The sequence below is a fragment of the Heliconius melpomene genome, chromosome 3 (assembly GCF_056956725.1).
Source record: "Heliconius melpomene rosina isolate 202511_hmr_F chromosome 3, ASM5695672v1, whole genome shotgun sequence".
Classification (NCBI taxonomy): domain Eukaryota; kingdom Metazoa; phylum Arthropoda; class Insecta; order Lepidoptera; family Nymphalidae; genus Heliconius; species Heliconius melpomene.
In genome coordinates, this window is record NC_140391.1 from 7,351,353 (window position 1) to 7,369,693 (window position 18,341).

Sequence of the window (18,341 nt, forward strand, 5' to 3'; positions counted from 1 at the left end):
TACCAAACGTCAAACAACCTCAAAGTGTAAAGTCGTGCCGCCATCACCGAGGTCACCATGGCGATTCTTTTTATAGCCAACTAAGAAAATTGGCTCATTAATCTTTAAGATAAATGTTCAGGGCGTATTAGGTCCGCGTTATCAGCAAGGAACGAATGGTGGTGTGGATTCCTACCCCTTTATCACCAACTTCGACATATATTGAGGAATCGTAACTAGATATTTTATTTTCGACATTTGACAAAAGTTATAAGTACCCACCAAAAAATAAATTATTAATTCGAAAGACCTATATTATAAATTCGAAAGTAACTCTATCTGTTTGTCTGTGTGTCTGTTTGTCTGTCTGTCTGTCTGTTTGTCTGTCTGTCTGTCTGCCTATTACGCAATCAGGACCAAACCGCTGATTTAATTGTAATAAAATACTCATATAGAGATACTCGAGGGTCTCGGGATGAACATAGGATACTTTTTTTTCATATTTGTAATATTTTCGATATACACTAATATATTGGCTTATAATGGCTTATTCATTTGACTTGCAATTTATTCTGTCATGTTAATAACATCCGTCGCTATGCGACTAAGCAACGAATAGCAAAGTTTGTTGTTAGTAAACGTCACCCAAAATGAGCTTACTTAACGCATCTCTCTATTGAAATCTCAAAAATAATTTCATAAATATATTTAATAAATATTCGTATAGTTCAAGCGGGCGTAGCCGCGTTCGGGACCACTAGTTCCCTATAAAAGTAAAACATAAATTAATTTCATATAACACAGCACACTCGTTTTTGTATATATAAACTAAGTAGATACATATATAAAGAATCTACATTATCTTTCTTAACCTTATATTTACTGCTTTAATATCAAATCACCAGCTGTTACAATATGATTTATATCAATTGAATAAGGATGCAATTCTCAGTGATAAATAGCTTATATTTTTTATCAACATTATATGAAATATGTATGAACGTTTAGATACATATTTAAAAAGTACTTTGTAATTGTTGTTTATAGACTGTTAGAGACGCAATATATCGTACATAGGAAGACTTATTATATTAATGATTTAAACATTAAACTATGAATACTAATACTCGTTTGCAATGTAGAGTTTATGACATTTTATGGATTTATATGTACATCGAGTTTTAAATCTTAATGTTGGATTTTAATATTTTTTTTCAAAACAACACACTATAAATTCACAACTTCACAGTGGCACGAAATAAATAATATTTTTAGGGATTATGTTTAAATGCAAATATTTTCTTTAGAATGACATTAAAATATGTGAGGGCACCGATAATGTCCAGCTGGTACAACCAATCCAAAGTTATTTATCGTGCAACCTAAATGAATTTGTGAAAAATAAAACAACTACCTTTCGGTTATATAGAACAAAGAATAAAATATAATCTTAAAGTGAATCAGAAAGTAAAAAAAAATATATTATTTATTACCTCAATATTATTGATAAAAATCGACTCTAAGCCTAGTAACCAAAGAAAAATGCGGACAAACGTCTGAACATAAATCTCGACATCCGCGTACCTCAGGCGAGAAAAATGCAAGTGACAAATAAAATCACACCTGAACCTATAACGAGTGGTTAGATCACTGTATTTAATTACTGGTTCCGGACGTAGATAGTCCGATAGCCATCTATATTCTATATCTACTAGGATTTATGTACATCTTTAAATAATTATAAATTCCTTAGACTCATTTATATCGACATAATCAGTTCAAATATATTAAAATTCCATGAAAGTTAAAATATATAGGTAGGTACTCTTCGCTTCTTCAAAAACAGCTACAAAAGAACATTTTTCGTTAAAAAAATATGAAAATACATAATTTAATTTTATTGTTATTAGATTTGTCATAATTATTTTACATTTTTCATTTTTTACAATTTTAATATCTAAAAAAACATTAGAAAGTCAAAACCGTTGACTTCCTCCACAAATATATCCCCATATACGAGTACGAACTTAATAAAGTGAAAACGTGAGCGATCGACTGTATTAACATAATATACGAATAGATTTATTTCGTCGGGAAAATACAAATGAGTGGTGGTCTAGTGAGGTGATAAATCTTGTCGATGTCTTGGCATGTCGCGCGTCGGGTTAAAAGCTCGATAACCGAGACTCACACACCTACCCGACTCAACAATAAGCAGTGCTTTGTTTTATTTCGGAACGTTCCTGAGATCCGACCAGATATGTGTAAGCTAAATATTTTATGCACAAAAATATCGATATATAATTGCTTCATTACGTCCCTGTGTTCGTGAATAAAATATGTGGGAGTCGTTCACAGGCAGTTTCGGTGGCATTATATTATTTAAATATCGATTTAATTATACAAAAAAGTACTCAAAAATAAATATAGTAGGTATGTTATAAAAATTTTAATATAGTATTTATGAGAATAACATCTCAAGCTTATGTACGAGTATTAAATCCAAAAACTATACGTCAATACCAAAAACTATACGACAATACTTCTATTTGTTGTTTGTTGTTCTTTATAATAAAATTAAACATAAAAAAATAAAATATAATTATAATCGAACCGAGAACAGCCTGTATACATCATTTGGAAAGCAGACGCGTCCTGGTGTCAGTTGGGTCTGTGTCGCTATCGTTGTATCGCCATGTCACGCCGTTTGCTTTATGGTGCCAGCTCGGGTGTAATATTTCATGAGGATCGCACGCCATGATTCATTCCACTTCACTTTTTTAATTCTCGAATATGCCTTTAATGAAGGTGGAATACAGATAATAGTATTTAAAACGTATATCCGACAGTTTATTTCGATGTAATTGACCTCACTAATGTTTTCTTATACGAAGCACCTCACTACTTACTATTTTGACGTACGACAGTGTATTTAATTAATGCGAACCACTAAAGGACTAATTAAAAATAACAAAAGTTTAAAGAAGTGTATCGAGAGTAAAAAGTGTACTCTGGCAAAATACGCGAGTTTGAAATTGCGACTGTGGCAGCCTGCTTGTCAGTTATAATTGGCTGAACTTGTTGGCTGGGTCGTTGCGATTTTTTTTTCACTCCGCCCTCCACCGACATTACTCTTCGTCTCCCGTGAGGGACGTAAATTGAGGACATGGAGGCTCTGGATACGGGCATTGATGTGACGTATGAATACGGGAACATGTTATGTTTTATTAAAATTCAAATTTAAAATGGAATTTCCTAACAGCATCGGGTCGTTTTAATTACATTCGCTTTCACAATTGTTTTGTGTGTATTTTTTGAATTGTATTTAAGACTTAATTTAAATTATAATGAAGTTAATACTTCAGTATATAAGTACTTAAAAATTTAGATGTATTTTACTTTTTTCTTTAGCTTTACGCTGCACATAATAGGGTAAGCAGAGGGAACCTGGAAACCTAGTGTTATGACACTCTTCAATCTTCGCACTTTTGCCTCCAAAAATAGTAAATATTAAACAACAATATTTAATTTCCTCAAATGGAAATCGAATCCATAACCTGTCGCGTCTACCGTACATACGAGTACCTACACTACAGACTGTCCAGCGCAGCGCGGGCCCGGCGAGACCCGTCCGCTGTTAGTGCGAATCTTTACATAATTCATAACCGTTTATGCATATCGGCGCAATTGACACGTGTAACACTTGTTTCGCTTGTTTTATTTTGTAAAGATTTATAGTTGTGCGTGTCTGCTCTTTATACGGGACGTATTTTAGAATTGTGCTCAATTGACTTTGAATTTATATCTTTGCTATATACTTTTTCTTCGAATAGCCTCAGTAGGTAATTTATTTGACTTAAATAAGATTAATTGTTAGTGAATTTTAACTAAAATAAATAATTTAACTTAACTAATATAAATTTAATATCCAAAAATAATTTCAATCAAAAAATACATATAGAAACGTTTATTTTCACGCAGGCAGTATTAATTTAATAAAAGTGCACCAGCTTAACTTAAGCCACAGTAAATAGTGCCGTTCTTCGCGGCTAAGCCAAAAAACTGCAACTGGCTTATAATAATTTTAAATACGCGAATTTATTTATGGGAAAGCTCATTAACTTCTGGCGGTTTTATTTTTTAATTTTATATTTCTTTAACTATTTCAAGACAAAGATAAATATAGACGTATGTAGGTACTATTCCTTTATACAACCATAGGATTAGGACAACATTTTATAACAAAAAAATATTTACAATAATTTATATAATATATTTAAATCAAACTATTAAAATACCTACTAGTCGTTGCCTCAAAGTTAATAGAACTCATAAACCACTCGTAGGAACTTAACGATTTTAAAACTCAGACAATTTCATTTCAGTTCTTTTTCTTTAAAATTTCATGCACAATTCAACGTTATAAAGTTTATGAAGGTGTAAAGTTTGCTTTTCAGTTAGTTACTGTGCGTAATTAGTTAGACGCTGCGGTAGTTTTAATGTTATTTTCTTTGTCCAACTAATTGTTAACTACTATTGTTTGTTTTTGTATTACATTTAATAATAACCAATTTTTGTATGTATTGTTGAAAAATAAACATTATGTATTTTTTTTTTGCTTTTCGTATATAACAAATCAATCTTTAACACACTTTAACACAATATATAAGAAATAATACTTTATGAGTATCCTCATATTAATTTGTTAATTTAATAATTATGTCTATTTTTTAATTTATATTTTTTAATATATAGGAATATATGACAAAATACTATCCTTTCGGATACAAAGATAACAAACAGATGCACAAATGCAAAATCTAGTCAACGTGGTCGCTTATCGCCATACGTTTGAACTCACATCACCTTTGACTGATAAAGTCTTATTTTATTAGGATCTCTTAGAAATGTATTTTTATTCTTTATTACAGAAAATTATTATAAGTATTGATGTATGTTTGGATTTTCAAGTGGAAAATAAAAATCTATTAAAGCATACAAATATTGATATTGAAACTATTTTAGAGAATGTTTTGCCTGATCAAAAATGTATATATATATATGTAGTAGGTAAAAACACTAAAATGTACAGTATAAAAACAAAAAATGCTTTCATAAAGAAGCTAGTAATAGTGATATAAAGATAAATGAGGACATAAATGATCATGCCCATTAAACAGTACCTTAAAAAACTACTTAAATTCCATATTGGTCACACTTCCACCTAATAAATCGAACTACCCTCTTTAAACATAAATAAAGTGGATCTCGTTAAAAGCCGTAGTAAAAAACCGTACATATAATAGTATTTTTAAACTAGGCCGCACCCCCGTGAAACGACTTATTTCTTTCATAAATATGTAGATTCCTTCACGTGGACTACAGGAGCTACGGCCAAAATTAATATACGAATTTATCTCCGTTTACGCATACTTCGCGGGTCTAGAAAGATTTGTATATAGTCGTGCTTTTGCATAAACAGCACCCCCGTATTGTGTATATAGGGGCTTTTACGCCATATTTATTATTTTATAATGAGTTTTATCTATTTGAATAATTTTAAATCATATTAAAAGCTAATATTTATGATTAAGAAACACATAAATTTAAAAATGCTTATTTAAAATGTCACGGGCAGGGTAGGTAGAAGGAACATGTTTGGAACCTAGTGCTATAATAGTTCTTTTTCTAGCTTTCCGCCATGATCTGGAGTCATTGCCACCGGGTTACAAAATCCTCAATTTATTTTAAAATTTATTATAATGTAAAATTAAACGTTTTATATCAGTGTCGCTATGCAAATTATCAAGTGGCATTACTTTACAACAGCATATACATTACAAGCTAAAGCGATCTAACGCAAAGCAAAATAGATAAGGCAATTATCTCATTACTCATTAATTACTCAAATAAACATTCAAGATAATAAATGTCTAACAACACTTGTCATCTTTATCGTGAAATATTGTAATATGGTACCTACTATTATTGTATTTTATTGACTGCAAAATATTAAAACATAATTATTTTAATATAGGTATTTACTTAGTATTTACTGTTTTATTTTATTGCTAAGGTAAACCTAGAAGCTAGTGTTAAATCACTTCTACATTTACCACCAAGCATTGAAATGGAAAAAATGTATGAATATCACTTAATATTTTCATGGGCAGCAAGGTCTCTTAACACTAGGTTCCCAGGTTCCCTCTGCCTACACTGCTATGTGCGTGAATAATAACAAAAATATATAACAAATACATATACAAACCAAATGCCAATATAAGATCATACATAATATATCTAATTGTTATTAATGAAACCACATATCTCAAAGAGCAATCGACTTGGCAAACTTTGCACCCTCTTAGCATTACGCAAGCTTATTTATTTTGTGTGATTTATTTTTCCATCTATATATGTAACAAAAATGTTTTGAATCTAAATTGCGATCATCAATCAGTCGTCCAATTAAATCTATTTGCGGTGCCCACGCATTACGCTCATTCTTGGCTCAGTCGAACGTAACATTTTACTCAGCGCTTCATACAAAAACTACATTATCCATAGAATAGAGAATGTGAGAAATGGCGTTAAGTTGTGTGAACTGATGACTACTTAAAAAGAATAAATTTAATAGTCAATAAATTTTAATAATCTTTTTGGGCAGTCTTTATATGCCTTATTAATTTTTCAATTAGCTTTTGATATTAAAGTTGAAAAAAACATGTAAACCTACATGTTTCTAGTTCCATATCCTCATACATTTATGCCATTTCCACATAAGTAACAGATTCAAAACATTACCTCATTCACACATTATATAACTGAAACGCAGGTGTTAAAAGCGTATTACAGCTAACAAACAGGCGCTAAGCCTCGAGCTTCGGCAGACCATGGTTCTGTAAAATGGCCGAAGATTAGCTGGCGGACTTATAATATCCATATTTCATCTCAAACTTTAGGTACGTACGGCTTAATTATGCTTTAATAGACCTTCTTAGGGCCTGACAAACTTTACTGAATTAAGTATAGTGGCGGTGTAAAGAACATTATATTAGAATACTGTACGAAATATTATTAGTAGCTTATAACTATTTAAACTCGCAAGTATGTACCTGTATAATAAATAAATCAATATTTTTATTTCTTCGCTGGTGTTGAGGCAAAGCGCGGCGTTGAGTTCTGCCTCTCGACACGGAGGTAAATGGGGAACGGCGTGTCTTAACACTGGGTTCCATTTGCGTAAACTGCTGTGCGCAGGATACACCGTGAAGTTCATATAATAAATAAAATTGGTATATAAAATATAGAACCTTGAACTATAATTAAACAAGAATATACTTTTACAAAGTAAAAGTTTTTTTTACAAAGTAAAAGAGCGTCGTTTAATTATTGGAAGTTGCATCTCGGAATACTTATTAATATGGCAAAGTGACATTCACATAATACCTCTGTAGGTACGCATCACATGCCTCACATGTGAACTCGTAAAGGCGTGCCAAGTTTTTCTTAGAACTTAATCAATAATGTGGAGAGGTATTGAAAAGCTCGCGACTACCCATATGTAGGTATCTATAGTAGCTTTTGTTCGATGCTCAGCAAAGTAAAACATAACAATACAATAGGTAATTATGTAAATATTTACCTGTAAAAAATATAATTCTTAAAATTTAAAAATGTAATTAAGAACCTGTTTACAACTTCTTACACACGGCAGGGTGGGCAGATGCAATCTAGAATCCTAGTGATAACATTCCGTTCTCATTAAGACTCTTTCGTTCCCTACTTTGTTTTCTTTATTCTACTTAAATATTTATTCTACTAAATAATGTAAATTTTACGAAAAAATATAGACCATTTATGTATATAATTACTTAAACATTTTTTGTTAAAAATAAAATAATACTTTTTTTTAAACACAGCATTCCGGCCCGATACATACACAAATAGGTGTATTTTAATTGCACTAGCAATTGAGATTATGTTTATCCTTTTATGTTTTGCGAAGTTTGACAATTTCCGCGACGCACTACGGGTTGCCGGCCCCGGTTCTGCGTTTACGTTAATTCTGCGTGGTGCCCGGGCCGTATTTGCATTTTGCACGCGTGATAAGTGGTCGGGATTACACGGGATTCCCACCTACAGCCTCTGTTTGTTCTGAAATAAAGGGCTGTTAAACTTTTTTCATGGTAATTTGGGTCACCTTCAAGAGTAACGGCCGTTGTAAATTTGTTTAAGTAGGCTTAGGTCCGTCCCATTCGCGAAATTTAAATCTCGTTCTTTGCTAATTTTCTAATTATACAAGTAGATATAGCTAAGGAAATTTTAGAATACATAATGGCTACTAATAAATATAAAATGTCTGGAGGAATTAATAAAAACTTTTAAAAGTATGACGTACAATAAGAAGCCGTCGGAAGTGGGGGTTATTTTTCTATCGTGATTAATGCAACCGCCACAAATGCAGCCCGGCTGACTTCCAAAATTTCCACACTAAATCTCGTTGCGAGCTCTCGTTTCACTTCTTTTGCCTGAGGAACACTTGGCAGCATGTTTAATCTCTTTAATGTTAGTTTTATACTGTAAATAACAAATAAATATTTATTATTATCTTATGTATACATATGTAAATGTAATAGTGTATATGTAAAGAAAGGTACGTAGGTTAGTAAAATCTTATATTCCTTTAAAAAAAATTAAAAATATAAAGGTATCAGTAGTAATATGTATATAATTATAATAATTATCTAAATAATATAGTATAATTTATTATATTAATGTATGTTTTTGACTCCTAAACAGTGTGATGTTGGCCATAGTACCTAACCTCTAAGCATCACCGAACTTGGGAAGGCCGAGCTAGACGAGCTTTACTTCTTGGCTTAGTATGAATTTAGTAAAATTTTAGAAATTATTTTACAATAGATAAATATAACGACCTCCGAAATAAATATAATATTGAATTCAACTTTGACCACCCTATATAATCTTATTTACCTGAGATATTTACTCGTAGAAATAGTAAACGACGTCTAACTTTTACAATATCGCACAATTGCACGGACTTTTATCCAACTTTAGAAGTAGCTAAGAATATTCAATGACTTTAAATGTGCTGAGAATTGTTTTGCACATTTCTGGAACCTTAGCAGTTTAAAACATTAAATATAACAAAAAATGATAACATTATGCAAATCGAAGTAAAAAAATAATAATGTCAGTTATTCTAACGTAATAATCCATTTCTCAATATAAAATAATATTAACCTCCACTATTAAAGAATAATTATTATTAATATTTTATCATTTATAAATAATTATTAATCTTACATTGCCCTGTACAATATTAAATTATTATTGCTATTATATAATAAATTGGCATTTGGACATTTCTATAACGCGCATGCGCTCAAAGCCCGTCGGCGTTAGCCAAAAGATAAATCCGTCGGAGTTCATTATATTTATAAGTTTATACTGTAAATTGGTATACATTATTGATATTTGTAATTTATGGTACATATAATAATCTAACAAAATTATTTTACTAACATTATAGATAAAAGTAGAGTTTAAGCAATCACAATAATTTAATTTAATTTCTTGTTAGGTTATTTGTGATTTTCCCAAACGTTATTTACGATTGTTTGCTATATATAAATTATAAAACAAATTCAACAGTTTAGGTTCAATACAGATTTTATGTTTATTTTTTGTAGGTTATAAGACCTAGCAACGGGTTGTTTGTTTGGCAACTTGGTGGAATCTAATTGGAAGGAGTGTTAAAAGCAACTATACCAAATATACTTAATCTAGTATTTATAACACTAAATGTTATTATTGTAATTATAAAATTATGATTTTAATTAAATTTATACCAAAAAATAAACAAAACATAGCGTGAACATAGCTCCAAGTAACTCCAACTAAGCGTCATCCACATAAACGCAAATAAACGCAGAAATTAGGAAGAAATACAATACTTGCCTGTAATTTGAAATTAGACACATGTAATTACACTCATTTCACATAAAAATATCAACTTAAAACTATTAAAAAATAGGAAAAACTATGAAAAACAATACGAAAACTACTGTGATGCTTTCGCATACTTCAGATAGGTGGCGAAGTGGCGCGTCATTCAATATGGCGATGGCTAGACGTAATTCTATTGGCTGACGCACGAATCACCGTGAAGTTAGTTACGAAGTGTGAGTGGGATGGCTTTATTGAAATTTAATATGTCAATAAAGGATGGAAGTATGTATCGGGGACTACATTCGCGTGTCGGCGGCGTCCCAAACCGGTTTAGTCAGAGGCGTTTACGAAGTGTGCGTATGTGCTCGGCTATGTGTCGAGGGCAGGTAGTCGCCTATTTATAATGACGAATTACAGCGTCCGACTCTGTTTGTATTAAAAACTGAATTTTTAAATTCAATTATTCTGTTTACAGGTAAATATACGAGAATGAAAACGTGAGCTGAAAATGGATGAGTATACAATTTTGTTTTTTTCTGATAGAAATGTTGATTGACGTGGTAGGGCGTTTGTGAGTTTGAATCTCGCTAAAAAATTAATACGGTCTGGTCAGACAAAGTGAGGTGACTTTTTTTTATTATACTTTCTTTTTTACATTTTACAATTTAAAAGGGAGAAGAATACTTCTCTACCTCTCAAATTATATTCTAATAATATAGGCGAAGATAAAAAATATTAAAAAACAACCAAATGTCGTTTATCATTAATTCAATAAATTTATTTTAATATCTAATAATATTTTGAGGATAAAACATTTATCTAATGATCTGATATACCATAGAATGTCAAAATTTGTACAATTTTTCCGCCTCACTCGCCTAGACTAGGAAACGTCAGGCGGAAGGAAGAATATGTTGCGTAAAAAAGCGTATACCTATGCCTCAGGCTCAGTGAGCTAGGATAAATTTATTTTGTCGTGTAACTAGCAATAAATATGCTAATTCAACACTATAACGTCCGTATGTCGCCTGGTGCCTCCGGCATTGAAAGAGTGAAAAAGATATCACAAAATAGCACTGCGCATTCCTCTTTTCAGTCATACAGCCTTCGAGTGGTATTGTGCGAAAGCTTACTTTGTTTCTTTCAGTCGATGGTCGTTTATTTTTCTCGCGAATGTGTTGAGTTACGACATTCTGCCATCCGCTTGCAGTTTTATCGACCTATGGCAACTACTAACCTAATAAATTTTGGTGTTTCGCTCAGTGAATCCATTGCTGAACGAATGCATCGTCCCAGATATGAGTGGGATTTGACTATATTGATTTACTACTGTAGATTACCAGCGAGTTACACTATTTTATAATTTTGCTTATGTTTTTGTATAGGATTGTGTTTAAAATACAATTAGATTTTTTTTATTTGTACAAATTTAATGATCGTACAAATAAGGAAACTTCAATAAGTTTTTATTTTTAAATAACTTTATCATAATATACCTCGCAACTCAATTAAGAAAAAGATATTATATATAAATCACATAGTAGGCGGCAAAATTAAAACAATGAAAACCAATATTTAATGGATGGGCAAACCTTAATTAACTTGTAGTTCGTCGGTTCGTCCAAAGCTCTACAGATAAAAGAAGCCATCTGCATTTCGGTATTCAAATTATTTTCAAACGTGTTCTCCATTCTAACCGGCGTAGTCTACACAAAATCGTTTCATCACACTCACTCTTGCGCACCTGTCATATGTGCGAGCAGTACAACCCTTCCCCAGGCTGGGACACTCGGTTAACAAAGGGTAATATAACATACGAACTCATATGGGCCCAAATAAAACATAAAAGATGAACATCACAAAAGTTTTGCCTAAACTAACCTCGTTAAGAGATTTCTGGATAAAAGAATACCGTTTTTTCAGTATCATCACGATTGTCCGGCCGATCGGATAGCTCGATCTTGCTCCTAAAATTCCACCTAAAACTCCTCAAAGTGCTGGTTTATTGTACAAGTGTACGGAGAAAGTTTAACGTACAAAAGACCTTACTTTTTAAGTCATGGAGCAAAAGAAAGTGGCGATTGTTATTTAAAAAGCTTTTGTATTGAACGGAACAGCATCCGATGTTTTATACTTTTTAGTTGTCGAATAGCAAAGCAGAGAGTCACATGTGTAGTGTATCAAGTTGTGCGTTTAGTGTTATCATTACAAAACAAATAAGAATCCTGAATATTTATTACCTGCAGGTAATTTTATTTTTTATTAACGTTCGTAAGCTACACCTTAAAAATATTCATCCGCTTAAAAATTCACGATTTTGTGAGGGTTTCCGAGCGTGTTTCATAAAGGAAACGAATTGAATTAAAATAATGTTTTAGATCAAGCTTTATAATAGTATTTAAAAAAAATTTCGAACAATTAAAGCTTATTACACTGTACAAGAATATTTGGAGGATGGACATGTATGGAATTAATGTCTATTGAATGTCAGGCAGGATAGCTGCCAGCTAATGTAATAGTAAAATATACCATTGACTTTGAAAAGAGCAACTGTTGAGTTTCTTGCCGGCTCTTCTCAGCAGAACTGTCTTCCGAACCGGTGGTAGTTTGTTGTTGACATCTACATTCGACGATTCAAAAGTGGTTTTAATAGTTTATTTGAATAAAGAATATATTGAATTTGAATTTGAATTTAGCAATACACATATATTGTTATACTTATCCAATGAATGCAATATTGCTATAACATCCATCTACCGCAATTGACCTGCTAGTGTATTAATTAATATACGTACATAGCTCAACTAGATTATTTAGACTTAGTTATCCTCTCGCCGGACCAGAAGGTAACATGAACGTTACGCACATACAGACAAAGGAGACGCTTAATTAAACTAGCGGAACGAGGCAAACGTAAGCATTTAATTTATACCCCTGCAGTAACTCCGCGAGCTCCTAGCTTGGGATGGTAGGACGAGCGTTCATGGTAAATTATTATAATTTTCCAATACAATATTACTAGGTACTATAATTTCAGTATACATATACAAATAGGAGGTCAGTTTCAATTGTGACTGCAACCACGATAGGTTATGGGTTCGATTCCCACTTGAGGAAATGAAATATTTGATATTTTTATTTCTTCGCTCCGGTGTCGAGGCAAAGTGCGTATAACACGAAATGCCTCAAGAATTCGGCGGAAAATGGGGATCAACTGCTATGTGCGGAATATAGCATCCCACTAAATATATATATATATATATATATATATATATATATATATATATATATATGTATGTAGGTTTATATACTTTCGTATATGAAGGAATAAATTTCAGTAGATTTTTAAAGAAAAATATTAAAATTCAAAAGATATTTCTAACATAGAGTGGTAGAGTTATTATTTGTTCTTTGAATATTTTTAAGATTTACTGCAGCATAATAGACTTTTTCATATCTTCCATGTACAGACTGCAGTCATTTACAGTTTTACTACTAGTAGTTCTTTTTGTATGAGTAATAATTATTGTCACATGCTGAAAATATGAATTAGAGTGCTCTACAGAAAGATATATTCAAGAAGTCTCACAGACTTTCGTTCAAGTAGAATTTTCTTTTATTACTATTTTAATTACGCTTATTGGCAAATTAAATTTATTATATATTTAATTTAAATTTTATTGTAACTTAAAGCTATTAAGAACTAAATTCAGCTATCTTTCAAATGTGGTTTCGATTCGAAATATGAATACATTAGATCTCCCTTCGGAGCAACTATTAACCGCAGGTATATATACTCGTATACCTATACAAGTTTAACATCTTGATTTCCCTGCAGCCGAATTTGAGAGCAAATATTATCTTAACGGAGTTAAATTACCCTTTATATAGTACTCCGTCTCTATTGTAGAGTAGATTGAGGTTACGTGGTACTAAAATTGCTTAGAATCTTCCATAATAGTTTCGACTTAGGTTATAATTTTTTTAGTCTTTTTTTTGTTGTATCTATAGATATCTATTTACATATTTATAAGAGCGCTAATATATAGAATTTATAAAATTTCTATATCGGTAGAGCAAAAAAATATAGTAAAGTATATGTCGATAAGTGACTTTTATATATTTCTATTCGCGTTATTCGTATAATAAATGTCACTTGTAATGCACCTGATATATAAATACTTTTAATGCAAAAATACGCTAAAAATAACAATAAAAACATCAAAATTGACAAACACCATAAAATGATCGCTGATCAAAATTTCCCACCTGCCCACATACCCAATTAAAATAATCATCTTAATACATTTTACAACAAAAAATTACCTATAAACGATACATATTAACAATTCTGTATAAAAGGTGTTACTTAATATAAAGTATAAATAGGAAAAAACAAACAAAACTGGCATCGCTTAAAGGAGTTAAGTATTTAAGAGGTAGAGGTACAATTCTAGAACACTCGAGAGGCTCACGCGGCCATGCCTGAATGCCTGTAGCTCTTCCCACCTATTCCTTTCTTAATTAAGTCCATACTGGGAGGCAACAATGGCGAGCCTCCGATGCGCTCGGAGATATTCAAATCTAAGGCCGCTATTATATAGCCGCCGTTTATAGCCAGGCGACTTCTGAATTGAATTTGAACGCCTTACACTCTGTTAATTGGAAAACAATATATGAAAATGTATTAGATCTGATGGTTTTAGACTGTTTATTGTCAAGTTGTATTTCTTAGTATATGGAGGAAGTTGTGGTTTTAATTCCTACTCGAGGAAATAAAATATTTGATATTTTCATTTCTTCGCTCTGTTGTCGAGGTAAAACTCGGCGTTGAGTTCCTCCACTCGACACGCAATGCCCCTAGAATTTGGCGGCCTCTAGAGTGGAAGTGGCTTAGCACAAGGTTCCCAGGTTCCCTGTGCCAACCCTGCTATGTACGGAATACAGCATGAAGCTGAATATAAGTTATAAATGCTTCGCATTATCAAAATTAAATTCTTTAAGTTATACAGACCATAAGTTCACAACAATTCATAATTATATAAATACCTATTTACAATAATACAATACATATAATTGTAAATTGATAGTCATAATTAATAATAATTTAATAATCGTTGTTATTCCTATTAATAATAATAATTTAATTATTTTAATCGTGTTTTATGCGAATGTTATATTCACTCAAGACAAATTAAATTTAATTTTTAAAGGAGCACTAATGAGTATAAAAAATAATAATATTCTTAGTTCATATTACATACGTACTCTTCGGTTAATAGTGGAGTTTGTGCTCCACAAGCATGTGACAAGCACGCGACCAGTTATAGGTTCGATTCGCACTCGAGGAAATAACACGCGTGAAAAGTGCCGACCGTAGCAGGATAGAACGTGAAACTGAAATAAAATACTTATATGTAGATTTATATATTTAACATTATAAGTATATTTTACATCTAATCTAAATCTCTATATATACTCGTATATGAATAAATATCTCTAGTTATTTAAAGTTAATAACAAAATCGACGAATAAATTCATAGCGGTTTTCTCGATTCGTGGGACGTTGGCCTCGGCGTCTCTCTTCCAATTGTACGACTATTTTTACTCGCCCTTTCATACACTCAAATATAAACTACATACTCGTATATTCGTAAGCACATGTCCCGTTGATGGTTTAATTGTTATGCGGTTATGACAAGTAAATTGAACTGATATAACGTGATTAGTTGGCGGACGTTAGTTAACACATTTATGTCGTTAAATAATTAAATAACTTCGTTAAATATGAAATATGTTTATGAAGGCAATCTTCATATATTATATAGATTCTTTGGGAAGTACTGCAGTGATATTTTTAGGGTTCTGTTCATCGAAATGTGAAAACCCTTAAAGGAACCTTTTATGATCACTTTTTTTTATATTATGTAAGCCCGCGTTAATATAACAATAAGAAATTACAGTTCAATAATTTTAGACTACAAAGAAAGGAAATTCATGTCAAGAAAGCTTTTAAGGAAACTTGTCACCGAGCTGTAGGAATTGTTACTAAATAAGGAAATCTTTAAATTATTTATTTTGATATAGCTTGATTAATACGCGACGCCTGAATTCTTATCGGCATTACCTTATTCTCATGCAAATGCCTTTTATTTTTACGATATCTATATAAAGATAATAAAACTATAAAAGGATAAAATTTTGTATCGACTTATATTTTTGTCTGTCTGTCTATATTTTGTTCGCGTGTTACACAATAAATATTGGACGGATTTTAGTGAAACGTTTATTGTATAGGTCATATTATTACTTGTTAGTCTTGGACTGGGAAAAACAAAGTCTAAAATTTATTTCAAAGGTGATGTGAAATACTTGCAGCCCGCCTAATCTATAAGAGATATTGACATAACGCCCTAGTAAAAGTTGTGATGATGAGCTCTTTACTTACATAGATGTTCTTCTAGTTTTTAGGATTTTCTGGTGGCATTAGAAAATTAAAGGTCTAGAACACCTAATGTGAAAATCAAACAGCATCTATATACCCTATGTATATTAATATAACGTTTCAGCAAAATCTTTTTGCTTCTTATGGAGAAGGTTGAGTAGGGAGGTAGATTCTGGCAAAAGGATTAATGCCTGGAGAAAGAAGAAGAAGTATTTACTCACTACCTACATAAATATCATTCTACCAATTGTAACAACTTAGCTATCTGTGTATGGTATGAAGAAACAGTGTAGCGGAATTGCGAAATGGAAACGAATAAATAGCATTTCTCAGTTTACAGGTGACAATCTGATCGGCAAAAGAAATAGTCCAGTTTTACATATGGCCGCGGTAAAAGTACGATACTCCGAGGAGCTGCCGCATAAATTGGCTCGTTCGTGATACAGTGCCTCGTTGAATATGTATAGGTATTCCCTTCCGTGCTTCTCATTTTACTAATAGATTTCTCTTTGATTAAATTTGTATACGTTTTATTCATACGGTTGAACCAGCTATTGTTGGTTGGTGGCCATTTAAATCACCGGTTACGGCCTTCCCTACATTTTATTTCGTTGTTTCGCGTGCATAAATATTTTGTTTTCTTATAATTCCGCTTACTACGTATTTTCAGATTCAACTTATAACAAAAAAGTACCTAAGCAACACTATTTCTTTCTATATGAAAATTATCTATAGGTATATCTAAAAAGTAGTAAGTTTTAGTGGTTATAACCTAACACAGAATTGTTTTACACAAAGAATTATTTATATAATACCTACCTATATATAACTCTTTGATATTTAGCATCGGCACTCAGCCATACATCGAATGGAAGATATTTATAATGTCTTTATTAAGACAAGCCATCGGATGAGCTCACGCCCGCTTATTATTATAATTTAGACGATTGCCTAAAGCTTTAATGGAATGAAGTCATCTTTTTAAGAATAACCTGTTTAAGCGCGTGTATGGTAAAAAAACAAATGAACCTATACTACTTCCTTCAACATACGTAGAGATATAGATATGTAATACAAATTTTACATTTTTGGGGTTACTTCAAAAGGAAAAAACCGAACCCTTATAGGATCAGTTTTTTGTCTCTCTATCCTTCTGTTAGGAGCATTTATATCGAGATAGTGTGGTATCAAGTTGAAATTAAGACGAAATACGGTACGGTCCCTTAAAGCAAAAAACGACTCGCACTTAACCGTTCTAATAATAATAAGTTGATATCTTATATGCGAATTGAAAAAAGTTATTATAAATATGTAATCTAATAACTGTATTACGTAAAAGTTTTTAAAATAAATTTATTCGTTTAAATGTATAACAAATCGTAGCTATATTAGATATGCAAGAATGTGAGCGCAGATTTCGTGACGACCGGTCGTGGCGGTTGCGAGTTCCTTTATGGGCTCTTATTTTTTGCAGGTCAACACGTAATCATATGTGGTAAGGACTGAAGGGTGAAAATGTTGTTTTTTCCAACTTATAATACCTATATTATTTACTCATTTCTATACTTTATCAAGTATATTCTTTGTATAAAATATATGGGTATTATATAGAGGCATATAGAGGAGAAATATTAATATTTTCTTTGCGGGTATCTTTATATTAATTCGGCCGAAAGTGGGAAGTGGAGTATTTTAACACCAAACTCCCTCTACCTACCCTGTTACATGCGGGATATAGCGTGAAGCTGAAAAAAACTGGACGAAGATGATAAGAATGATTATTCATCCAAACTTAATTAACAATCGGCGCTGTGTATCTTAGAGCGTTGCCTAAATGCCGTAAAGAGCTTTTAATCTTACAAACGGAAATATTTATGAATGCCTTGCCTGATTAGAAACATTAAAAGTTCCAAGTTATAACGTTGGCGCAAGTCTCAACCA

General features: G+C 31.7%; 2 protein-coding genes across 5 annotated transcripts in view; one reads left to right on the forward strand and one right to left on the reverse strand.

Moving 5' to 3' along the window:
* LOC146540008 (uncharacterized) overlaps positions 1 to 10,103 on the reverse strand; it is a 54,150-nt gene extending 44,047 nt beyond the window's left edge. For 2 of the 4 annotated variants that reach the window (XR_014879463.1, XR_014879462.1), the window contains exons 1-2: positions 9,964 to 10,103; positions 8,381 to 8,559 (exon numbers count right to left, since the gene is read on the reverse strand). Coding sequence is in view for 2 of the 4 variants with exons in the window: in XM_085207527.1 (XP_085063653.1) it covers positions 9,964 to 9,986 (23 nt within the window). In the remaining 2 variants the exon portion in view is untranslated. The remainder of the gene's footprint in view (positions 1 to 8,380; positions 8,560 to 9,963) is intronic. The other 2 variants (XM_085207527.1, XM_085207526.1) reach the window with 1 other exon arrangement.
* Positions 1 to 18,341, forward strand: part of LOC146540007 (homeotic protein ultrabithorax) — a 118,556-nt gene that overhangs the window by 48,957 nt on the left and 51,258 nt on the right. The gene's annotated exons all lie outside the window — the stretch shown is intronic.